The sequence below is a fragment of the Oncorhynchus gorbuscha genome, linkage group LG04 (genome assembly GCF_021184085.1).
Source record: "Oncorhynchus gorbuscha isolate QuinsamMale2020 ecotype Even-year linkage group LG04, OgorEven_v1.0, whole genome shotgun sequence".
NCBI lineage: Eukaryota > Metazoa > Chordata > Actinopteri > Salmoniformes > Salmonidae > Oncorhynchus > Oncorhynchus gorbuscha.
In genome coordinates, this window is record NC_060176.1 from 1,059,732 (window position 1) to 1,086,675 (window position 26,944).

General features: G+C 43.1%; 1 protein-coding gene across 1 annotated transcript in view; it reads right to left on the reverse strand.

Moving 5' to 3' along the window:
- Positions 1–26,944, reverse strand: part of efl1 (elongation factor like GTPase 1) — a 98,108-nt gene that overhangs the window by 70,894 nt on the left and 270 nt on the right. Inside the window, exons 2-12 of the mRNA XM_046345520.1 lie at positions 26,742–26,852; positions 26,542–26,609; positions 26,285–26,369; positions 26,033–26,166; positions 24,825–24,962; positions 24,338–24,576; positions 22,039–22,162; positions 17,846–17,925; positions 17,572–17,708; positions 17,312–17,434; positions 16,343–16,442 (exon numbers count right to left, since the gene is read on the reverse strand). Of these exons, the coding sequence (XP_046201476.1) occupies positions 16,343–16,442; positions 17,312–17,434; positions 17,572–17,708; positions 17,846–17,925; positions 22,039–22,162; positions 24,338–24,576; positions 24,825–24,962; positions 26,033–26,166; positions 26,285–26,369; positions 26,542–26,609; positions 26,742–26,832 (1,319 nt within the window). The 5' untranslated portion in view covers positions 26,833–26,852. The remainder of the gene's footprint in view (positions 1–16,342; positions 16,443–17,311; positions 17,435–17,571; positions 17,709–17,845; positions 17,926–22,038; positions 22,163–24,337; positions 24,577–24,824; positions 24,963–26,032; positions 26,167–26,284; positions 26,370–26,541; positions 26,610–26,741; positions 26,853–26,944) is intronic.

A 26,944-nucleotide genomic window follows, 5' to 3' on the forward strand; every position in this document is an offset into this window, starting at 1 on the left:
ATACAGCTGCTGGAGCGCGTGCTACGGATGGGTGTTGCCATCGTGACCAGTGAACTGAGATAAGGCGGAGCTTTACCTAGCATGGACTTGTAGATGACCTGGAGCCAGTGGGTCTGGTGACGAATATGTAGCGAGAGCCAGCCGACTAGAGCATACAAGTCGCAGTGGTGGGTGGTATAAGGTGCTTTAGTGACAAAACGGATGGCACTGTGATAAACTGCATCTAGTTTGCTGAGTAGAGTGTTGGAAGCAATTTTGTAGATGACATCGCTGAAGTCGAGGATCGGTAGGATAGTCAGTTTTACTAGGGTAAGTTTGGCGGCGTGAGTGAAGGAGGCTTTGTTGCGGAATAGAATTGAATTGATGTCCTTCTTAATGCGTTTGAGGCAATCTGTTGTGTTGTGAGAAGGTAGGGGTGGTATACAGAATATATCCTATTTGGTAAAAGACCAAGTCCATACCATGTCAAGAACAGCCCAAATAAGCAAAGAGAAATGACAGTACATCATTACTTTAAGACATGAAGGTTAGTCAATGCGAAAGTTAAGGGCAGTCGCAAAAACCATCAAGCGCTGTGATGAAACTGGCTCTCATGAAGATCGCCACAGGAATGGAAGACCCAGAGTTACCTCTGATGCAGAGGATAAGTTCATTAGAGTTAACTGTCTCTCATGAGGACGCCACAGGAATGGAAGACCCAGAGTTACCTCTGATGCAGAGGATAAGTTCATTAGAGTTAACTGTCTCTCATGAGGACCCCACAGGAATGGAAGACCCAGAGTTACCTCTGATGCAGAGGATAAGTTCATTAGAGTTAACTGGCTCTCATGAGGACCATCATAGGAATGGAAGACCCAGAGTTACCTCTGATGCAGAGGATAAGTTCATCATAGTTACCAGCCTCAGATTGTAGCCCAAATAAATGCTTCACCGAGTTCAAGTAACAGACACATCTCAACATCAACTGTTCAGAGGAGACTGCGTGAATCAGGCCTTCATGATCGAATTGCTGCAAATAAACCATTACTAAAGGATACCAATAAGAAGAAGAGACTTGGTTGGGCCAAGAAACACGAGCAATGGACATTAGACCAGTGAAAATCTGTCCGTTCGTCCAAATTGGAGATTTTTGATTCCAACCGCTGTGTCTTTGTGAGACGCAGAGTAGGTGAACGGATGATCTCCGCATGTGTGGTTCCCACTGTGAAGCATGGAGGAGGGGGTATCATGGTGTGGGGGTGCTTTGCTGATGACACGGTCTGTGATTTATTTAGAATTCAAGGCACACTTAACCAGCATGGCTACCACAGCATTCTGTAGCGATACGCCATCCCACCTGGTTTGCGCTTAGTGGGACTATCATTTGTTTTTCAACAGGACAATGACCCAACACACACTTTCAGGCTGTGTAAGGGCTATTTGACCAAGAAGGAGAGTGATGGAGATCTGCATCAGATAACCTGGCCTCCACAATCACCCGACCTCAACCCAATTGAGATGGTTTAGGATGAGTTGGACCCCAAAGTGAAGGAAAAGCAGCCAAAAAGTGCTCAGCATATGTGAGAACTCCTTCAAGAATGTTGGAAAAGCATTCCTCATGAAGCTGGAGAGAATGCCAAGAATGTGATAAGCTGTCATCAAGGCAAAGTGTGGCTACTTTGAAGAATATATATTTTGATTTGTTGAACACTTGAGTTACTTTATGATTCCATGTGTTAGTTCATAGTTTTGATGTCTTGACTATTATTCTACAATGTAGAAAATAGTAAAAATAAAGAAAAACCCTTGAATGAGTAGGTGTCCAAATGTTTTACTGGTACTGTATGTGTGTCCACATGGTGTGTCCAGACAGCGTTTGAATGGTATGGGACCAGGGCTCTGGTCAAAAGTAGTGCACTAGGCAATAGGGTGCCATTTGGGATGCAGCGTGGAGTCAAGAGGTCAGGTTCGTACCTCATCCTACCAAGTCCCGTCATCGCATGATGGTTATTTGTGCTGCTAACTTCCCTCACTGAGAAACTATGTTCTAATTACCTACCGGCGATGGAAAATATGCAAAGGTTAAATTTGACCAATTATGACAACATAGGTGGTGTCTCCGGGCCAAGCTGGAAAAACAGAATAACAATTACTCAAAAATTGCTCTGGCCACCACAAACTCAAGGCACGTGGGTGTGTCGTTTGAAATGGCAAACTGCAGAGTCATTGCGGTGAGTGGTGTGTGTGTGTGTGTGTGTGTGTGTGAGAGAGCTTCAAAGTGACTACATTGATACAGCTGGAAGCCATGATTGACAGTAGTGGCCATCCACACAAGTTCAGCTCCTTGACGACCGACCGCTTAAACTATCCCATAATTTAGGGTCCGTCCCAAATGGCACCCCATTCCCTATATAGTGCACTACTTTTGACCTGGGCCCACAGGGAATAGGGTGCCATTTGGGACATAATAAACAATAAAACAAGCTCTGCTGATTCACAAAGACTATAAGGGGGGTGGGGGGGGTATGGTTGATTACGTTTTGTATAAATTAGACAGAAACAGGCCTAAACGAATACAGGCTTGCCATGAAGACCGCAACATGGGGGAAATGGAACAATGTATTGTACTGAAGGACTACTTGTGGAATGCTGCTAACCACTGACTTCTGTTTTTAGTGTGACGTGTGTCTCCTGCAATTTGTCACCCCACACACACACTCTTTCGAACAACACACATACCTGCGTGCACTGCACACGCTCATCCCCCTCATATTCCATTTCACCCGAGATTCACTGATTTCCTCCAAGTTCAACAATTCCAACCCGTTGCATTCATAAGCGTACTGCGTAGCTACATTCTTTAACAAAGCGACCACAGCAGAGCTGCCGTGTTTTTCTTGATGAGGTCAAATCAGTCGCTCATGGGCAATAATGGGAAAGCCATGCGTTGTGGTCTCTGGCCTCCGTTGCAGCGGTTATAAAGTCATGGCTTCGCAAGCTTCTCAACGTTAAAGTAGGATTCTCTCAAAACCACAAGCCTTTTAAGTGTGTTATAAGCTGGTTGTGTGTGTGTGTGTGTGATATATATCTGTTTTAAATATGTGGAAAATGAGACGATATTGATACTAAAGCTGTTCGTGAAACCGTCTTCATCAGCATCATACCATACTGGAAGGCTGGAACGCCTTCATCCATACTGGAACGCTTTGGATGGTTGGTTGAAGTCTGACTCTGCTTCTTAGTCTTTGCTGCACGTGCTATTGTGTTGCTGAGATCAAAAAACGTTTGGGTCACATTTGTTTGAGAATTCTCACTTGATAAACTTAGAATTCTGCTTTCATCCCACTTGCAGGATTCTACAGGACTTGAACACAGAACACATTGGTTTCACTCTTTTGTTCACTGATTCATTTGTTAACTCAACAGTCTTGTTGTTCCATGATGAAACTCTTTCCAAGTTCTGTTATAGATGTTTTGCTATCTCTTATAAATAATTAAAACATACAGAACGACTGCTGCTTTGATAAAAAGAAACAGAACATCTAGGTTCCTCATACTGTTAATGAGAGAGGGATGTTTTAGTGTGTGGCTGTGTGCATGCCAGTGTGTGTATTCTGCCGAGCAACTGCCAAGAGCCATTAATAAAACCCACTGACATCACCAGCCAATCAGATGTGAGGACATTTAAAACACCAGGTCAAGACTGTTTGTGGAGAGAGACACAGACAGATGGAGAGAGAGTCAGAAAGGAAGGGGCGAGAGAGGGAGAGAGACAGAACGGGGTGTAGAGAGAGGTAGAAACAGAGAGGTTGCCCTCTCACTCCTACGAGCAGTCTCAGAACTACTACTGAGACCTAAATTGATGGTGGGTGCCATGGTAACAAAGCATAACCATAGATGTGGAGGCATGTAGGAGTGTCAGCCAGGAACCCCCTGAAGCTGATTCAGAAAGAGAAACAGAGAGAGAGACCACTGTGACTGACACAAAATGAAGGAAAGCTTTGACTATGTACAGACTCAGTGAACATAGTCTTGCTACTGAGAAAGGCCACCGTAGGCAAACATGGCTCTCAAGAAGACAGGCTATGTGCACATTGCCCATAAAATGAGGTGGAAACTGAGTTGCACTTCCTAACCTCCTGCCCAATGTATGCCCATATTATAGAGACATATTTCCCTCAGATTACAGACCCACAAAGAATTCAAAAACGAATCAAATTTTGATAAACTCCCATTTCTATTGGGTGAAATACCAGCGTGCCATCACAACAGCAAGATTTGTGACCTGTTGCCACAAGAAAAGGGCAACCAGTGAAGAACAAACACCATTGTAAACACAACCCATATTTATGTTTATTCATTTTCCCTTGTGTACTATTTTCACATCGTTACAACACTGTACATTTCAAATGTCATATGTCTATTTTGGAACTTTGAGTGTACATTTTATATGGTTTATTTCACTTTTGTTTATTATCTATTTCATATGCTTTGGCAATGTTAACATGCGAATAAAGCCCCTTAAGTTGAACCGAGAAGGGAAATTTAGTATCTACTGTAGTATCTAAAACAGCCAAAAGGAAATTGTTCAAAGTGTCTGCATTGAAGGCTATTCATGTAAAACACAAACATGTACCATCTGCAACAGACTACTCATAAACATATAATAAACCTGATATTTGTATTGGGCACTATACAACACACCAAACAGCCCCAGTCAAAAGTAGATCGCTATATACAGTACCAGTTAAACGTTTGGACACACCTACTCATTCCAAAGAAACAGGCTGTGTAAGGGCTTGTTAACCAAGAAGGAAAGTGATGGAGTGTTGCATCAGATGCCCTGGCCTCCACAATCACCCGACCTCAACCCAGTTGAGATGGGATGAGTTGGACCGCAGAGTGAAGGAAAAGCAGCCAACGAGTGATCAGTATATGTGGGAACTCTTCAAGACTGTTGGAAAAGCATTTCAGGTGAAGCTGGTTGACAGAATGCCAAGAGTGTGTAAAGCTGTCATCAAGGCAAAGGGGGGCTACTTTGAAGAATCTAAAAAATGATATATTTTGATTTGTTTAACAGTTTTTTGTTTACTACATGATTCCATGTGTTATTTCATAGTTGATGTCTTCACTATTATTCTACAATGTAGAAACTAGTACAAATAAAGAAAAACCCTTGAATGAGTAAGTGTGTCCAAACCTTTGACTGGTACTGTACATAGGGAATAGGTGCCATTTGGGACACAGATGATTGTAGAGGCCATTGAATAAGGTATGTTTTCCTTTGCAGAGAAGGCAGATCTTAGCCCATAGGACTCTGGTCAAAAGCAGTGCACTATATAGGGAATAAGTTGCTATTTAGAAGACATCCAGAAAGATTGTAAGCCGTTAAGATGGCAAAACAGTCAGTGAAGTAAACGGAACAGGATTATGCATAGTTTTACTTATGTAGCATGTACACAAAGATCTAGGTCAGGCTGGCTCAATGGAGCTCCAGTATGAACAGTCTAGGATGAAGTTTCCCCTAGATGCCAATCTATGGTCAGTTTCCCACACTAATGGTTAAGGTTAGGAAAGGAAGAGGGGAAGCTGATCCTAGATCTGTCCCAAATTCGTGTCAAGAGAAACAAGACACAGATGCTGTGTCCAGGAGTTTTCCTGATCAGGTTACAACTCTGGGCCTGTATTTAGCAAGTGTCTCAGAGTAGGAGTGCTAAAATAGGATCAGAGATACGCCTGAAGTGATATGCACAGCTTTAATGACCCATGCTAGCCACAGATATGCCTGAAGTGATACAGTATAGAGAAAATAAATAAATAATAATAATCAGATGAGAGGCTATGGTATGTAGTTTCAATGGTCCTACTAGTCCATGGGTGGCCAATGATATGTCTGGGCTGACAAGGTATGGATCTGATGAGAGAAAATCTGTGGTATGTACAGTAATTGTCCCCAACTAGTCCATGGGTGGCCTGGGATCTGCCAGCAGCGTGTGTGTGCTACTGCAGCAGGTGGCAGCCATCAGGGGAAGGAAGGGGTCCTGGCTGGATCATTAGGCTGATGGTGGCCAGGCCTTTTCTACTGTAGCATACTGTGTGTGGGATGGCATGCTTCCTCTTCACTAATATCCTTCACTCTCCCCCTTTCTATCTCTCGCTGAACTAATACAGGCTAGTTAGGTCTCTCTCGCTCTCCTTTCTCTCAGTGTAATGGTAGAATCAGCCATTACAGGTTGATACCGTGACAGAGGAGAGGAGGAAGTGAGTGAGTGAGTGAGTGAGTGAGTGAGTGAGTGAGTGAGTGAGTGAGTGAGTGAGTGAGTGAGTGAGTGAGTGAGTGAGTGAGTGAGTGAGTGAGTGAGTGAGTGAGTGACAAAGAGAGCAACCTGTGGGGGTTAAGTGAATGGAGAGGAAAAATATCCTCCGTGTACAATGTAAAACACCAAATAATACATGCAGAGCAGGCGAAGGCCGATACCCGCTAATTATAAAATTTCTAGAAAAGAGCAATGAAATTCTACAACCACCTAAAAGGAAGTGATTCCCAAACATTCCATAACAAAGCCATCACCTACAGGGAGATGAACCTGGAGAAGAGTCCTCTAAGCAAGCTGGTCCTCTGTTCACAAACACACCCCACAGAGCCCAAAATCAGCAACACAATTAGAACCAACCAAATCATGAGAAATAAACAAATAATTACTTGACACATTGGAAAGAATTAACAAAAAAACAGAGCAAACTAGAACGCTATTTGGCCCTAAACAGAGAGTGCACAGTGGCAGAATACCTGACCACTGTGACTGTCCCAAACTTAAGGAATGCTATGTACAGACTCAGTGAGCATAGCCCTGCTATTGAGAAAGGCCGTCGTAGGCAGACCTGGCTCTCAAGAGAAGACAGGCTATGTGCACACTGCCCAAAAAATGAGGTGGAAACCTCCTGCTCAAGTCCTTCTGTTCACCTGACTTAGAATTCCTCACAATCAAATGTTGTCGGCATTATCTACCAAGAGAATTCTCTTCGATTATAATCACAGCCACATATATTCCCCCCCAAGCAGACACATCGATGGACCTGAACGAACTTCATTTGACTCTATGTAAACTGGAAACCACATATCCTGAGGCTACATTCATTGTAGCTGGGGATTTTAACAAGGCTAATCTGAAAACAAGACTCCCTAAATTCTATCAGCATATCGATTGTGCTACCAGGGCTGGTAAAACCCTGGATCATTGTTATTCTAACTTCCGCGACGCATATAAGGCCCTCCCTCGCCTTCCTTTCGGAAAAGCTGACCACGACTCCATTTTGTTGCTCCCTGCCTATAGACAGAGACTAAAACAGGAAGCTCCCGCGCTCAGGTCTGTTCAACGCTGGTCCGACCAATCTGATTCCATGCTTCAAGATTGCTTCGATCACGTGGACTGGGATATGTTCCGCATTGCGTCAAACAACAACATTGAAGAACATGCTGATTCGGTGAGCGAGTTTATTTGCAAGTGCATCGGCGTACCCACAGCAGCTATTACAAAATTCCCAAACCAGAAACCGTGGATTGATGGCAGCATTCGAGCAAAACTGAAAGCGCGAATCACTGCTTTTAAAATCAGGGCAAGGTGACCTGAAACATGACCGAATACAAACAGTATAGCTATTCCCTCCGCAAAGCAATCAAACAAAGTAAGCGTCAATAGAGACAAAGTAGAGTCGCAATTCAATGGCTCAGACACAAGAGGTATGTGTCAGGGTCTACAGTCAATCACAGATTACAAAAAGAAAACCCAGACAGAATAAACAACTTCTTTGCTCGCTTTGAGGACAATACAGTGCCACTGACACCGCCCGCTACCAAAACCTGCGGACTTTCCTTCACTGCAGCCGACACGAGTAAAACATTTAAACGTGTTAACCCTCGCAAGGCAGCAGGCCCAGACGGCATCCCCAGCCACGTCCTAATAATAATAATAATAATAGCCATTTAGCAGACGCTTTTATCCAAAGCGACGTCCTCAGAGCATGCGCAAACCAGCTGGCCGGTGTGTTTACGGACATATTCAATCAATCCTTATCCCAGTCTGCTGTTCCCACATGCTTCAAGAGGGCCGCCATTGTTCCTGTTCCCAAAAAAGCTAAGGTAACTGAGCTAAACCACTACCGCCCGTAGCACTCACTTCTGTCATCATGAAGTGCTTTGAGAGACTAGTCAAGGAACATATCAACTCCACCCTACCTGACACCCTAGACACACTCCAATTTGCTTACCGCCCCAATAGGACCACAGACGACGCAATCGCAACCACACTGCCCTAACCCATCTGGACAAGAGGAATACCTATGTTAGAATGCTGTTCATCGACTACAGCCTGCCAAGGGGGCTTCTTTCTACTCCACAGACCTAAGGCATACAGACACTGAGGATCATACCAGGTCAGATATAGAACAGGGAGTAATACCGACAGGATCATACCAGGTCAGATATAGAACAGGGAGTAATACCGACAGGATCATACCAGGTCAGATATAGAACAGGGAGTAATACCGACAGGATCATACCAGGTCAGATATAGAACAGGGAGTAATACCAACAGGATCATACAACGTCAGATAGAGAACAGGGAGTAATACTGACAGGATCATACCAGGTCAGATATAGAACAGGGAGTAATACTGGCAGGATCATACCAGGTCAGATATAGAACAGGGAGTAATACCGACAGGATCATACCAGGTCAGATATAGAACAGGGAGTAATACCGACAGGATCATACCAGGATCATACCAGGTCAGATATAGAACAGGGAGTAATACCGACAGGATCATACCAGGTCAGATATAGAACAGGGAGTAATACCGACAGGATCATACCAGGTCAGATATAGAACAGGGAGTAATACCGACAGGATCATACCAGGTCAGATATAGAACAGGGAGTAATACCGACAGGATCATACCAGGTCAGATAGAGAACAGGGAGTAATACTGGCAGGATCATACCAGGTCAGATAGAGAACAGGGAGTAATACCAACAGGATCATACCAGGTCAGATAGAGAACAGGGAGTAATACCGACAGGATCATACCAGGTCAGATAGAGAACAGGGAGTAATACCGACAGGATCATACCAGGTCAGATAGAGAACAGGGAGTAATACCGACAGGATCATACCAGGTCAGATATAGAACAGGGAGTAATACCAACAGGATCATACAACGTCAGATAGAGAACAGGGAGTAATACTGACAGGATCATACCAGGTCAGATATAGAACAGGGAGTAATACCGGCAGGATCATACCAGGTCAGATAGAGAACAGGGAGTAATACCGACAGGATCATACCAGGTCAGATATAGAACAGGGAGTAATACCGACAGGATCATACCAGGTCAGATAGAGAACAGGGAGTAATACCGACAGGATCATACCAGGTCAGATATAGAACAGGGAGTAATACCGACAGGATCATACCAGGTCAGATAGAGAACAGGGAGTAATACCGACAGGATCATACCAGGTCAGATAGAGAACAGGGAGTAATACCGACAGGATCATACCAGGTCAGATATAGAACAGGGAGTAATACCGACAGGATCATACCAGGTCAGATAGAGAACAGGGAGTAATACCGACAGGATCATACCAGGTCAGATATAGAACAGGGAGTAATACTGGCAGACAGAGGGGGGTGTGTTGATGTATGTGTGTGTGTCAAATCAAATGTTATTTATCACATGCCGAATACAACTACTGTAGATTTTAGAGTGAAATGCTTACCAGCGATGCAGTGTGTGTGTGTGTGTGTGTGTGTGTGTGTGTGTGTGTGTGTTAGTGATGCACGGGTCAGCCTGTTTTTCACCTGCACCTGCTAATAACCCATCCGCAACCGCCCAGCTAAGTGCAAATCTGAGGCCCACAACCGACCCTAACCCACAAATATAAAAAATGCGCTGTACAGGGAAAGATGGCAGAGCAATTTTTTGACAGGCCTTTTAGATAGGCTTATGTTTCTGCTTATAATGTCCAACATTTTGGTAGGCTATTTGTCCGTCAACTTATAATTAGATACATGCTTCGCTTCTGTCATTACTTGTTGCCCTAGAATTAAGCAATAAGGCACAAGGGGGTGTGGTATATGGCCAATATACCACGGCTAAGGGCTGTTCTTAAGCACAATCATTGCAGAGTGCCTGGAAACAGCCCTTAACCGTGGTATATTGGCCATATACCACAAACCCCCAAGGTGCCTTATTGCTATTCTAAAGTGGTTACCAACGTAATTAGGGCAGTAAAAATGCATGTTTTGTCATACTTTCTGATATACTGGGGCTGTTAGCCAATCAGCACCCAGGGCTCGAACCACCCAGTTAATTAAACTAAATAAACCCTTGCTCACCAAACTAATGTAATGATTCAGTAGAATGAATGCTTCAATCTAGTTGACGTCAGTTAAGTTCTTTCTCTCGGGCAGCAAAGACATTTAGGGACCGGGAAGATTTTCAGACAAAATCTACAAATGACGTCAGTTTGACCGGTTTTAAGGGAATTAAAAGCTGGGAAAACTAACCAACATGTTTATGATAGGATTTCAGTTCACCTTGGATGCATATTTTATGTGGTTGAAATACTATCAGCTTTTATGATGCTGATAAAGATAGCACCTTTACATACGGTCCCTAACCGCACATTCATTCTCTCAAGAATACATAAAGAAATAAATCAAATTTCTCCACTCCTGTTCCAGAGTCAAAATGTACATTGGGTAAATAATTTTACTGCAAGAAATACTTCATTTTGGAAGGAGTACATAATTAGGCTACAGACCTACAGTCAGTGTCCAGACTTCAGGCTCCTATTCCATTTAACCCATCTATCTGAACAGTAGCCTACAGTAGTGCTTTTTTTTTTTGGTTGGTTGGGTTATATTACTAAAAAAATAATGATTTCGGTTTTGATATTTTTGCATTGTGAAATAATGACATTAATGATTTTAGAGCTTTGTAACAGAAATTCCAAAACCAAAAATAGTGACCATTCAAAATATCGAAAATATCCCAATGACACGTGTCAGGTCCTCATTGGGTAGACCAGTGGTTCACAACCATTGATACTACTGTAGGATCCCTCGGGTACATGACCTATCCACAAGGGGTACTTGAGAAGACTCATGAGACCATGGGTCTTACAGGTAAAATGCACATGAGGGGGTATTTCAGGGGTACTCCTGGCAGAGCAAAATTCAGTTATTGGTACAGAAACTGAAAAAGGTTGGGAACCACTGGGTAGATATCAATAGAAAAATGGACAATTACTAGGAAATAAGATATTTCAGTTGGGTATACTACTTCATTTGTATTTTATTGTATTATTTTTAATTCCTTTAAGTCATGATCTCATCTCTGCTCAGGCAATAGCAGTCATCCAGCCAGACCATCTAACGTTCTCTCTGTTCTCCCCATACTGTACTGTCTTTAGGCATCCTATTTAGCTAGCCTGCTTAAATATGCTGCAGAGCTGTCAAAAAAATCATTTCACTAGTTCTTCAAAGTAGATAAGTTATGCTTTAACAAACTGTCTCTGTCCCTCTCGTCGTTGTGTAGATTCGTCTCTCATGCAGTCTTTGTGTATCCAACCTAACGAAGCAGGCGTGAAAGTGTTCATGTCTCCACCCTAACAAAGGCAGGAAGGCAGGAGAAAAGCTTCAGTCCATAATAAGCCAGTAGAAACAAATTGGGCTTATTTTGGACAGATTTTGGCAAGAGTGAAACTTCTCGCGTCACCTCTTCCGCTCTGATCAGTCTGTCGGAGCCATAAAAAAAAAAAAAATGGATTATGGTCATTGTAGTTAATTACCACATTTCTACACTGAACTAGGTTGAATATTTGCTTAATGAAAAGGTAGAGCATGGCGCTTGTAACGCCAGGGTAGTGGGTTCGATTCCCGGGACCACCCATACGTAGAATGTATGCACACATGACTGTAAGTCGCTTTGGATAAAAGCGTCTGCTAAATGGCATATATTATTATTATTATTATATTATAACTACAACTTCCTTCAGCCCAGCGTCCCACATAGTTATTGACTTGATTTCTCTCCTGAATTATTTGATTTCTCTGTAGAGAAACGTTGCGTTCGGCAAAAAAAAAATGAAACTAAATGAAATTCAAGTAATTGAACCGATGTTTAGGCGTAAATGTTTAGGCGTAATAACAGAGGTAAAAAAAACTAATGGTCAGTTATTCGCTCAGCACTACCGGCACTGCCATCATCCTCCTTTACCACTTCCCCAAATTTTAGGCTAATGTTCTTTTATGGTACTTTTTGCCTCAGCTTTTTCCCAAAAGCATTTGGCAACTGGTGTATATTTGGCCAGCGTACAGTTACGCCCTAAAACTTAGGCTATGCACTAACGGCTGATTAAAAAAATACATACATGTCACAAGGATTTTTTATGTGAGTGAGCCCTGGTCAAAAGTAGGGCCCTATGTAGGGTGCCATTTGTATCCCGCCAAAGCCATTTGTACAGTCACCATCCCATTATAACATGACTATTATCCAACTTTATTGTTGAGGGGGATGCTGTAATAGCTATCAGTAGAGAACACACTACAATAGCTTCTGGAGAAGACTACACTAATTCTACATCCCAAATGGCACCCTATTCAGCACACTACTTTTAACCAGGGCCCATAGCGCTCTGGTCAAAGTAGAGCACTATGAAGGGAATACGGTGCCATTTGGGATGTAGACACACTCTCTTCCTGGAGCCGCACAGCACAGGAGCACTTTGCATCCTGGTCATTAAGCCTAGCAGACGCTATTATGGAAACGCACACAATAAGTGCATTCAGCAAAGGAAGGTGAAACGACCACGTAACACATCATCTTAAGTGGAACCTTCAAAATGATGTGTTAGAAGCCGCCATAGTACTACAATGTTATCACAAGTCAGACAATCGTTTCCAAAATGTGACATAATATGTCATTCCTACAACTATCCATATCTACAACCAGTCCTGGGTTCAAATACTTCAAACATCCCTCCCAATACTTGGAGCGTTTGTTTCAGTCTGCCTGGAGTGCCACATGGATTTGCAGTTTTGGGACTTTTCTATTGGTTTATTAAGCCAGGCAAGCTTATAACCCACCCTGCCAATACATTTTCCTCAACACGTGCTTCACAGGCCACGGCCATTAAAATAACACTGGGGAGCTGAGTTCTTTATTTTTACAATTTCCTACATTGTATAATAATAATGAAGACGTCACAACTATGAAATAACACATATGGAATCATGTAGTAACCAAAAAAAGTGATAAATAAAATCAAAAATATATTTTATATTTGAGATTCTTCAAATAGCCACTCTTTGCCTTGATGACAGCTTTGGCATTCTCTCAGCCAGCTTCACCTGGAATGTTTTACCAACAGTCTTGAAGGAGTTCCCACATATGCTGAGCACTTGTTGGCTGCTTTTTCTTCACTCTGCCGCTTGGGTAATTGTGGAGACCGGGTCATCTGATGCAGCAGGTCATCACTCTCCTCCGTGATAAAATAGCCCTTACACAGTCTGGAGGTGTGTTGGGTCATTGTCCTGTTGAAAAACAAATGATAGTCCCACTAAGCGCAAACCAGAAGGGATGGTGAATCGCTGCAGAATGCTGTGGAAGCCATGCAGGTTAAGTGTTCTAAATAAATCAGTGTTGCCAGCAAAGCACCCCCACACCATGATACCCCCACCTCCATGCTTCACGGTGGGAAATACACATGCGGAGATCGTCTGTTCACCGACACCGCGTCTCACAAAGACACGGAGGTTGGAATCAAAAATCTCCAATTTGGACTCCAGACCAAAAGACCCATTCCAGCGGTCTAATGTCCATTGCTCGTGTTTCTTGGACCAAGCAAGTCTCTTCTTATTATTGGTATCCTTTAGTAGTGGTTTCTTTGCAGCAATTCGACCATGAAGGCCTGATTCACACAGTCTCCTCTCAACAGTTGATGTTGAGATGTGTCTGTTACTTGAACTCTGTGAAGCATTTATTTGGGCTGCAATTTCTGAGGCTGGTAACTCTAATGAACATCCTCTACAGCAGGGGTAACTCTGGGTCTTCCATTCCTGTGGTGGCCCTCATGAGAGCCTGTTTCATCACAGCGCTTGATGGTTTTTGCAACTGCACTTTCAAAGTTCTTGAAATGTTCCACATTGACTGACCTTAATGTCTTAAAGAAATGGACTGTCGTTTCTCTTTGCTTATTTGAGCGGTTTTTGCCATAATATGGAATTGGTCTTTTACCAAATAGGGATATCTTCTGTACAACCCCCTACCTTGGCACAACACAACTGATTGGCTCAAACAATTTAAGAAGGAAAGAAATGACACAAATTAACATTTAAGAAGGCACACCTGTTAATTCAAATGCATTCCAGGGGACTACCTCATGAAGCTGGTTGAGAGAATGCCAAGAGTGTGCAAAGCTTTCATCAAGGCAAAGAGTGGCTATTTGAAGAATCTCAAATATTTAGATTTTCTTAACTTCTTTGGGGTAGGGGGTAGTATTTTCACGTCCGGATGAAAAGCATGCCCAGAGTAAACGGCCGGCTACAAAGCCATAAAAGCTAGAATATGCATATTATTAGTATATTTGGATAGTAAACACTCTGAAGTTTCTAAAACTGTTTGAATGTTGTCTGTGAGTATAACAGAACTCATATGGCAGGCAAAAACCTGAGATAAGAATCCAACCAGTAAGTGGGAAATCTGAGGTTGGTCGATTTTCAACTTCAGCCCCTATTGAAGATACAGTGAGATATTGGTAATGTTGCTATTCCTAAGGCTTCCACTAGATGTCAACAGTCTTTAGAACCTTGTCTGATGCTTCTACTGTGAGGTGGGGCTGAAGGAGAAAGGAATGAGAAAGGTCTGCCATGAGCTGATCATGCTCTGACTATGCGCGTTCACATGAGAGGGAGCTCCGTTTCATCACACTTCTGAAGACAATGAAATTCTCCGGTTGGAACATTATTGAAGATTTATGTTAAAAACATCCTAAAGATTGATTCAATACATCGTTTGACATGTTTCTTTGCATCGTTTGACATGTTTCTTTGCTTTTTCCGTAAAGCTTTTTTTGAAATCTGACACAGCAGTTGCATCAAGGAGAAGTGCATCTACAATTCCATGCATAACAGTTGTATCTTTTAGCAATGTTTATTATGAGTATTCCTGTAAATTGATGTGGCTCTCTGCAAAATCAAAGGATGTTTTGGAACTTCTGAACGTAAGGCGCCAATGTAAACTCAGATTTTTGGATATAAATATGAACTTTACCGAACAAAACATACATGTATTGTGTAACATGAAGTCCTATGAGTGTCATCTGATGACAATCAAAGGTTAGTGATTAATTTTATCTATATTTCTGCTTTTTGTGAATCCTCTCTTTGGCTGGAAAAATGGCTAGGTTATTCTGTGAATAGGCACTCACCTAACATAATTGTTTGGTTTGCGTTCGTTGTAAAGCATTTTTGAAATCGGCTGGATTTACAACAAGTGTATATTTAAAATGGTGTAAAATACATGTATGTTTGAGGAATTGTAATTATGGGATTTCTATTGTTTTGAATTTGGCGCCCTGCAGTTTCACTGGCTGTTGAAGAGGTGGGACGCTACAGTCTTATGTACCCTAGAGGTTAACACTTTTCTGGTTACTACATGATTCCATGTGTTATTTCATAGTTTTGATCTCTTCACTATTATTCTACAATGTAGAAAAAAGTACAAATAAAGACAAAAACACTTCAATGAGTAAGTGTGTACAAACTTTTGACCAATAGTGTACATATATACACACACACACACACACACACACACACACACACACATACACAACATGAAACCCATAGACAAGAGTGCCATCTAGTGTCGTTCCTACAGTCACACTCACTTTCTGTACCTCTGCATGATGTCCAGGACCATACACACACTTACCTCTGTTTGTTCTGAGGCAGGGCCTTGGCTTCCACCATAAACATCTTGGACACAAACACAATGACAGGGGCTGTGTCATCACTGGAACACTGCATGATGTCCAGGACCATACACACACTTACCTCTGTTTGTTCTGAGGCAGGGCCTTGGCTTCCACCATAAACATCTTGGACACAAACACAATGACAGGGGCTGTGTCATCACTGGAACACTGCATGATGTCCAGGACCATACACACACTTACCTCTGTTTGTTCTGAGGCAGGGCCTTGGCTTCCACCATAAACATCTTGGACACAAACACAATGACAGGGGCTGTGTCATCACTGGAACACTGCATGATGTCCAGGACCATACACACACTTACCTCTGTTTGTTCTGAGGCAGGGCCTTGGCTTCCACCATAAACATCTTGGACACAAACACAATGACAGGGGCTGTGTCATCACTGGAACACTGCATGAAGGCTGGGAACACACAGGACAAGGTTACTGAGCATATAGTTAGAATTCAATAAGAGAACCAAGTACCACAGTATACAGAAACCACAGTATAAACTCTGTAAAATATAGGATTTAACAGCTTGACTCAAAGTAAATAATATTCCATTCTTGCTTAAATGTGCCTGTTAAATGGAGGAAAGTCTCTGTTCTCAACAGAGATACTGTATTACTCCTTACCCACCCAGATACTATAGAGGTTGTCATGAACATGTTCAAACATTGCCTCTCGTTTTAGCCCAAGCTCTAAAGGCACCTAGGACATGTTCAGTAGTGCACACCGTAACAAAAAAACGTGTTTCTTATTGGACTAATTTAGCTAGAACCCTGCCCATTTTGGCCCATTTAGCTTCTGTTTGTTCCCAAGTGAAGACACCAAACAGCTTCCCTGGCAATTTATTGATATATGAATATAATTTATTATCCATTAAACAAGGTAGTCAAATCTGGAGGTACGGTGATCTGTACTACCTGAATGTATCCATTTTTCATATTTTGTTAAAAACATTTCATCTGTTTCGTGCATTAAAAGCAACACGGATCTTGTTAACATGAGGTGAGAGCTGGAAAGAGACCAGCCCTGCCAACTCTCCTCTCCATAGCCAGGCGGTCTGGGAAAGAAGAAAGCCTTGAACTGGGGCTGGGTGGAGGGAGGAAACGACTAGCAGGTCTGCTAAACTAACACCTTCACAGGATACAGAAATGCCTTTGTAAAAGCAGAATATGCCAGGTGGGCTGTGGAAGAGCTCACACACATCATCTTCCCCCACACACTGAACCACCCACATACAGCAGACCAAGACAACTTTTCTGCAACTGCAGTGTGTGTGTCTCACCGGTCTTCAGTTCCTGGGTCTGCAGGGGTAGTGAGTGGAACCTGCGTGCTCCCACACTCATCAGTCTCTCTATTCTCTCAGAGGTCATGTCCAACGGACTGGGCAGCTTATCACACACCATGACTGGGGCACAGGGTTAAGGAGCGCGCACACACACACACACACACACACACACACACACACACACACACACACACACACACACACACACACACACACACACACACACACACACACACACAGAGAGAGAGGTAGGATACACAGCACAGCCTGTGAGACGGGAAGCCACTGGCTGCAGATGGCAGAGAGGAGGACTTTGGGGTCGGAGTGACGCGAGTCTCTGGTCATCACCTTAACACCTAGTGACATCATCATCTTCTCTATCTTCTCCTTGTCTCTGAGAGGAGAGAGAGCACACGTACGTCATCATTCACATCTCAAAAGCATTCCATCTTCATACACACTTCAACATTTAACAAAGGTGCTGCAAGGAACCATGACAGCATAGAGATCACATCTTCAGAGATCCCTTACCGTCTGGTAACAACAGCGTCATATAAACTCCATATGTTGTCCAGGACAAGCTGAACAAACAGAGGCTTCTTTCCTTTGGCCTGGAGAGAGAATTACAGGAAGAGGAAGAAAGAGTGAGAAAATGGATCTTTCAGAAACAGTCAAACCATTGCTAGTTCTTATCTAGATGGAGAATCATTGATTGGATTTATGCACTATGGATGCATCACAAATAGCACCCTACCCTGTATATAGTGCACTACAGACATGGTGTACTGGCATTAATAGCTGGCTGTTCCAACAAATAGCACCCTACCCTGTATATAGTGCACTACAGACATGGTGTACTGGCATTAATAGCTGGCTGTTCCAACAAATAGCACCCTACCCTGTATATAGTGCACTACAGACATGGTGTACTGGCATTAATAGCTGGCTGTTCCAACAAATAGCACCCTACCCTGTATATAGTGCACTACAGACATGGTGTACTGGCATTAATAGCTGGCTGTTCCAACAAATAGCACCCTACCCTGTATATAGTGCACTACAGACATGGTGTACTGGCATTAATAGCTGGCTGTTCCAACAAATAGCACCCTACCCTGTATATAGTGCACTACAGACATGGTGTACTGGCATTAATAGCTGGCTGTTCCAACAAATAGCACCCTACCCTGTATATAGTGCACTACAGACATGGTGTACTGGCATTAATAGCTGGCTGTTCCAACAAATAGCACCCTACCCTGTATATAGTGCACTACAGACATGGTGTACTGGCGTTAATAGCTGGCTGTTCCAACAAATAGCACCCTACCCTGTATATAGTGCACTACAGACATGGTGTACTGGCATTAATAGCTGGCTGTTCCAACAAATAGCACCCTACCCTGTATATAGTGCACTACAGACATGGTGTACTGGCATTAATAGCTGGCTGTTCCAACAAATAGCACCCTACCCTGTATATAGTGCACTACAGACATGGTGTACTGGTGTTAATAGCTGGCTGTTCCAACAAATAGCACCCTACCCTGTATATAGTGCACTACAGACATGGTGTACTGGTGTTAATAGCTGGCTGTTCCAACAAATAGCACCCTACCCTGTATATAGTGCACTACAGACATGGTGTACTGGCATTAATAGCTGGCTGTTCCAACAAATAGCACTACCCTGTATATAGTGCACTACAGACATGGTGTACTGGCATTAATAGCTGGCTGTTCCAACAAATAGCACCCTACCCTGTATATAGTGCACTACAGACATGGTGTACTGGCATTAATAGCTGGCTGTTCCAACAAATAGCACCCTACCCTGTATATAGTGCACTACAGACATGGTGTACTGGCATTAATAGCTGGCTGTTCCAACAAATAGCACCCTACCCTGTATATAGTGCACTACAGACATGGTGTACTGGCATTAATAGCTGGCTGTTCCAACAAATAGCACCCTACCCTGTATATAGTGCACTACAGACATGGTGTACTGGCATTAATAGCTGGCTGTTCCAACAAATAGCACCCTACCCTGTATATAGTGCACTACAGACATGGTGTACTGGCATTAATAGCTGGCTGTTCCAACAAGTAGCACCCTACCCTGTATATAGTGCACTACAGACATGGTGTACTGGCATTAATAGCTGGCTGTTCCAACAAATAGCACCCTACCCTGTATATAGTGCACTACAGACATTGTGTACTGGCATTAATAGCTGGCTGTTCCAACAAATAGCTCCCTACCCTGTATATAGTGCACTACAGACATGGTGTACTGGCATTAATAGCTGGCTGTTCCAACAAATAGCACCCTACCCTGTATATAGTGCACTACAGACATGGTGTACTGGCATTAATAGCTGGCTGTTCCAACAAATAGCACCCTACCCTGTATATAGTGCACTACAGACATGGTGTACTGGCATTAATAGCTGGCTGTTCCAACAAATAGCTCCCTACCCTGTATATAGTGCACTACAGACATGGTGTACTGGCGTTAATAGCTGGCTGTTCCAACAAATAGCACCCTACCCTGTATATAGTGCACTACAGACATGGTGTACTGGCGTTAATAGCTGGCTGTTCCAACAAATAGCACCCTACCCTGTATATAGTGCACTACAGACATGGTGTACTGGCATTAATAGCTGGCTGTTCCAACAAATAGCACCCTACCCTGTATATAGTGCACTACAGACATGGTGTACTGGGATTAATAGCTGGCTGTTCCAACAAATAGCACCCTACCCTGTATATAGTGCACTACAGACATGGTGTACTGGCATTAATAGCTGGCTGTTCCAACAAATAGCACCCTACCCTGTATATAGTGCACTACAGACATGGCGTACTGGCATTAATAGCTGGCTGTTCCAACAAATAGCACCCTACCCTGTATATAGTGCACTACAGACATGGTGTACTGGGATTAATAGCTGGCTGTTCCAACAAATAGCACCCTACCCTGTATATAGTGCACTACAGACATGGTGTACTGGCATTAACAGCTGGCTGTTCCAACAAATAGCACCCTACCCTGTATATAGTGCACTACAGACATGGTGTACTGGCATTAATAGCTGGCTGTTCCAACAAATAGCACCCTACCCTGTATATAGTGCACTACAGACATGGTGTACTGGGATTAATAGCTGGCTGTTCCAACAAATAGCACCCTACCCTGTATATAGTGCACTACAGACATGGTGTACTGGCATTAATAGCTGGCTGTTCCAACAAATTGCACCCTACCCTGTATATAGTGCACTACAGACATGGTGTACTGGCGTTAATAGCTGGCTGTTCCAACAAATAGGCTGCTGTGTGGGTTATGAAAGCTCTGAAGAGGCACACACTGTGCTGTGTTTCTCACCAAGTGCACTGAGTGAACACAGTCATGTACGCACACACACACACACACCAGCGCATAGGTCAACCCGTCCAGCCTCTCAGCTCCAGTTCTGTAAAACGACTCGCTTTCTAAAAGTGCTCCAATCCAAATACGACCCTGTGTCACCGAATGTAGAACAAGAGCTGAAATATATCATACGAAGTCAAACCTCTGTAGCACTCAAAGCAAGCATTCTATTCCCTATGGGCCCTGGACAAAGGTAGTGGACTATAGAGGGAATATGGTGCCTTCATCTCTCTGAGAGGGCTGCTACTGGCTACACTAAAAGCTTTATTATCCACTTTCTATGGACTGAAAATCAATGGGACAGACTGAAGGTTGGACTGTGTGTGGATGAGTCTACTCTGTTTTATAGTGGAGGAAACATTATATTGATCCGTCTAATGACTGATTAGATATTGGAACAGTCTGAGAATGTGACGGTCTGTGTGTAATGCATGTTCATTATGCTAGTCTCTCCCAGAGTCCCACTGCACGACCAAATGAACACAACAAATTACAAATGCTCAAAATAAAGGTCCCTACTGGATGTTAATAATGAACATAAGGACAATTCAAGGGCCAACACGTAACAAACAGCACTATAACTTAGGGATATTGTGCTGCCCTCTCCGTACTGTCTACTAGCTAGCGCTGAAGGCTAACGGCTAATGCAGCCAGAAGGGTCAGAAGCTAGTGTGGTTCTGAGTGGGAGTCTGCAACAGAGCGGCTTTAGTAGTATAACGTGGAACCCATTAGCCCCATACAGCTGCAACACTTAGTCCGTGGGCCTGTCCAAATACCCATACTTGTGTTTTAAAACAGTACTCTGAAATGTTGAAAACTTAGTATGATTTTAATGCCAGGATGTCATACTCATTTCATCAAGAAGAATTCGCTGCACAGTATTGAGGAACAGAATGCTCCTTTCAGACCCACATGTGTTTGACAACAGCTGATAATCAGATAAGATGACAAAAATGAACAAATGGCAGGGAACAAACCAATTGTGCATCAGATGAAGCCTCAGTATGATGAGCATAGTATGTTGACATTTGTTGCTTACTGCATACGTTTTTACTAAACATTCTGTTCTTAATAGTATGTGGTATGATTAGCACACAGTATGAAGTTTTAGTAAGTAGAAGGCAGATTTTGGAGACAGCCACTGTCCCAAATTCCCTATATAGTGCACTACTGTTGAACACTGTGGGCCTTGGTCAAAAGTAGTGCACTATAAAGGGAATAAGGTGCTATTCGGGACGCTACTCTTAGCATTCATTACTGTGGTAGAACGTTAGCATTGGTCTTACGTGAGCTCCCTTCATGATCTTCTTGGCTTTAGCGTTGAGGTAGAAGTCTCCCCAGAGAGTCTTCAGGAGCACCTCAGCCCTGATGCCCATCCTCTGGCTGTGGATCTGGGCAAACTGCTGGATACTACAAGAAAACACACAAAGCTGCTAACGCTGGAAAATACCAATGACAGAAAAGCTAAACACCACAGTGATTGATTGATATTCCCTCTCCATTATGCTTCAGCCTCTTTGTTCTAGATTGTAGTTCTACAGAGGCCTTTACTGACAATAGCCTGCACTGAACATTTGAAATCTATGCCTGTTTGTAATTCTCAGTGATGTGTTTTTGAGTTGTCAAAACAGAGCTTTTTAGACAAGAAATTAGCAATGCGTCACTTGAATGGGTGTCGGTCAACACCGCTTGTAAAACACTTGGCTTCCACTGAATAACAGTGACTTCATTGGTTATTTTCATAGATCCTAGAGCCACAGCTGCCCTCAAAACAAGGTATCTATGTCCTTGTGTACACAGCTGTATAAAAACAGACACACTAATGACTATAATGCATAATCTAGTCTGTCTTTAGTAGTTACTATGTGACTGCTCTGTAGCATGGGGGAGAACATTAAACACCTTGCTAGCAGAGCACTGACCTGATTTGAGGGACATAGGAATGTGCAGGCTGGCTAGGCTGAAATATCATTACATTGAGTTTGAGATGTTTTGACTGTTATGTGAACAAGAGCTAAAGTCCTCTTCCTACTCAGCTGGTTATTTAGAATTCTACATCAATTGCAGTCATGCAGAATTATACCCTTTTCCTTCTCTGAAAGATAAGGCAAAAGCGCCACCTAGTGGACATTTCAACAATAACCAAATACCTGACCAACTCCCAAGACATGTATTGATGGTTTCCACATACAGTGCAATGTTTCAGACACATTGTTTGTTAGGTTACAGCCTTATTCTAAAATTGATTTTTTAAATTACAATTCTCATTAATCTCCACATAATACACCATAATGCCAAAGTGACAAGAGGTTTTTAGAAATGTGTGCAAATGTATAAAACAAATAAATGTACAACCAAAATACCTTATTTATATAAGTATTCAGACCCTTAACTATGAGACTCAAAATTAAGCTCAGATGCATCGTGTAGCCAACATCCTTGAGATGTTTCTACAACTTGATTGGAGTCCAGCTGTGGTAAATTAAATTGATTGGACATGATATGGAATGGCATACATATGTCTATATAAGGTCTCACAGTTGACAGTGCTTGTCAGAGACAAAAACCAAGCCATGTGGTCGAAGGAATTGTCCGTAGAGCGCCGAGACAGGATTGTGTCGAGGCACAGATCTGGGGAAGGTCCCCAAGCATTGAAGGTCCCCAAGAACACAGTGGTTTCCATCATTCTTAAATGGAAGAAGTTTGGAACCACCAAGACTCTTCCTAGAGCTGGCCGCAGGACAAACTGAGTAATTGAGGAAGAAGGGCCTTGGTCAGGGAATTGACCAAGAACCCGATGGTCACTCTGACAGAGCTCCTCTGTGGAGATGGGAGAACCTTCCAGATGGACAACCATCTCTGCAGCACTCCACCAATCAGGCCTTTATGGTAGAGTGACCAGACGGAAGCCTCTCCACAGTAAGAGGCACATGACAGCCAGCTTGGAGTTTGCCAAAAGGCACCTAAAAACTCTCAGACCATACGAAACAAGATTCTCTGATCTGATGTAACCAAGATTGAACTTTTTGGCTTGAATGCCAAGCGTCATGTCTGGAGGAAACCTGGCACCATCCCTATGGTGAAACATGGTGGTGGCAGCATCATGCTGTTGGGATGTCAGGATTAAGGGAAAGATTAATGGAGCAAAGTACAGAGAGATCATTGACGAAAACCTGCTCCAGGGTGCTCAGGACCTCAGACTGGGGTGAAGGTTCAACTTCCAACAGGACAACGACCCTAATCACACAGCCATGACAACGCAGGAGTGGCTTTGGGACAAGTCTCAATGTCCTTGAGTGGCCCAGCTGCCAAATGTACTTCAACAAAGTACTGAGTAAAGGGTCTGAACACTTACGGAAATGCGATATTTATTTTTTGTTGCAAAATAATGCCCTTCTGAACAGAACCAAGGCTACAGACCCCCAAGACCTTTAGAAGACCAGCTTCATATTCAGTAGGAACCAAACATGCCCAAAAGGGGAGTGACTACCTCCTGAACATGTCCAATAAGAAATGCTGGTTTTTGTTTTCAGTTGCAAAACGTTTTGCTACGGTGTGCACTAATGCATATAACCCAGGACCCACCTGAAGCCCCATCCGTCTATGGCACTGGCGAAGACCACATTCCCCTGGTCTGGAGAGAAGTAGAGCAGGGAGTCATCCGAATCCTCTAGCCCGGCGCTCCAGTCGTACACCTGCTCTGACCCGGGACACTCAGCAGGCTCGATGTCCCCCTCCTCCTTATCTTCCTCCGCCCGCTCCTCTTTCACCGCGCGGTCCTCCAGCACTTTGGAGGTAAACAGAGAGCCTGTAACTGCATTCACCTGTGAGGAGGGAAATACACTTCTGTTTAATACACTTGATGAATACACTTCTGTATTAAGAATCATAAACGTTCCAGAACATGTCTCTGTTATAACTGATTCCTTAACCGAAAACAGTACATTCAATTCAGTTCGATTCAACTTACCATCAGGGGCAATTAATTGCGTGCTACTTATATGGCAGGTATACTGTTTCTGTCTTGTGTTTTTTGACTAATCACACTTGTCTTTAGAGGTCAGGGACTCACCTGTTCTAGAATCTTCTGCAGGTGTGTGTAGGCTTCCTGAGAGGTGAGCTTCAGCTCCATGATGAGCCGGTCAATCTTGTTGATCACCAGCACAGGCCTGATGTTCTCCAGCCATGCCTGACGCAGCACTGCTTGGGTCTACGGACGGATGGGCGGACACACACACACACACACACACTGATACTCTGAGTAAATGACCAAGTGTCACGTCAACAAAGACAAAATGAAAATGCCACGAAGTTGAGAAAGTAGAGCGACAAATATATTTCATATCACATTCCAAAACAATGACAGGGATTTTTCTGCAATTTAAATCCTTGCACAGGCCACCTAAGCCTTTTCGGGTCGCCTCAGTCCAAACAACATGTTTTATTATTAATTTTCGGGATGAAAACACACCTTGTGTAAACTGAACCATCTAAAGCCAGATATAAAGTATGTAGAGATCTTTTTTCAAATAATATAATCTTTGAGAACTAACAATCATGCAAATAAAAGCTAGACAGTAAGGGAGAAAATTCCCAAAACAATGAATTAGGCAGTCTTGAAAAACACAGCAAAATGCATAGACTTGCAGGAAATTAGCTTTAAAACTGACACATTTTCTCTCAGCTCCATGGTAGAATATGTAGAATCTCAGGAAATGAATTCTAAAACTGCCACATTTCTCTCAGCTCTAAGGCAAAATTAGTAGAATTGCTGGAAATTAGCTTTAAAATGGCAGAAAATACATTTCAGCTCTATTGAGAAATGTGTAGAATTTAAGGAAATTTGCAAAAAATGCAAAAAGTAAAATCTCAATGATAAAGTGTGTGAGAGCTTGGTGCCCCATTTCCATGAAACTATTTAATGAAACACTAATGCAGAACCAGTGAAGAACAGGTAGTTATTTAAATAACCTTTATTTAACCAGGCAAGTCAGTTAAGAACAAATTCTTATTTACAATGATGGCCTACTCCGGACAACACAGGGCCAATTGTGTACCGCCATATGGGACTTCTAATCACAGCTGGTTGTGATAGAGCCTGGAATTGAACCAGGGTCTGTAGTGATGCCTCTAGCACTGAGATGCAGTGCCTTACACCACTGAGCCACTCGGGAGCCCCAAGGCTATAACCTAAGTTCATAAGTGTCCAAAATCCCACTACTTTTGACCAGAGCCCTAGGGTGCCATTTGGGACACAGTCATTGCCTGCAATTGCCTTACCTGTGGACAAACTCCCTCCACAGCATCTACGATGACAATGGCCCCATCACATAGTCTGACGGCGGTGGACACCTCAGACGAGAAGTCCACATGGCCCGGAGAGTCAATCAAGTTTATCAGGTAGTCATTCTCCCCTGAGACACACACACAGGCACACACACACGCAAGGGTCAATTAGACGGAGACAAGTAGTCCGCCTCACAACAGGTCTCAACGTATCCAAGTCAACATGTTCCTACTGTGTCATCTTACCAGAAGCATAGTGCAGTGAGATGGCGCTGGACTTCATCGTGATCCCTCGGATCTGCTCATCCTCCCGACTGTCCAGGTACCTCAGCTAATACAGAAACAACATCAGAACACAGATGTATACATGACCATATCACAGATCAATGTGGAGATCAGGGACACACAACTAGATTAGTAAAAGGGCCAAATAACAAAGTCTGGCTACAGTAGTATGACAAGGATAATACCACTACAGATGATTGAGATCAAGTCATACTAACCTTTCCGGCTAAGCGACTTGATATAATGCCATTGCTGGCCACCAAGCTATCTGCCAGAGTTGTTTTGCCTACAAAAAAGATAGTGGTGGATATGAATGGAGTGTCACTACAAATGGTCATGCATGCAAACAACTGTCATCGTGACCCTGTACAGTATTATCCCGTGCAACATTCTCAATAATCAAGTCAATGGAACCTACCATGGTCCACGTGTGCCAGAATGCACAGGTTCCTGACGTTGGCTGGATTCTTCTGTAGTGCTTTGATCTTATCCAAACTGGTGTGTCCCATGTTTGACTGCTTTGGACTAGCTAAGACATCAGGCGAGGAAACAAACTTTAGGAGATATCATCTAGTAATGTCACTATTACCTAGCTAGCTAGCTACTGCAATAAATACTGAT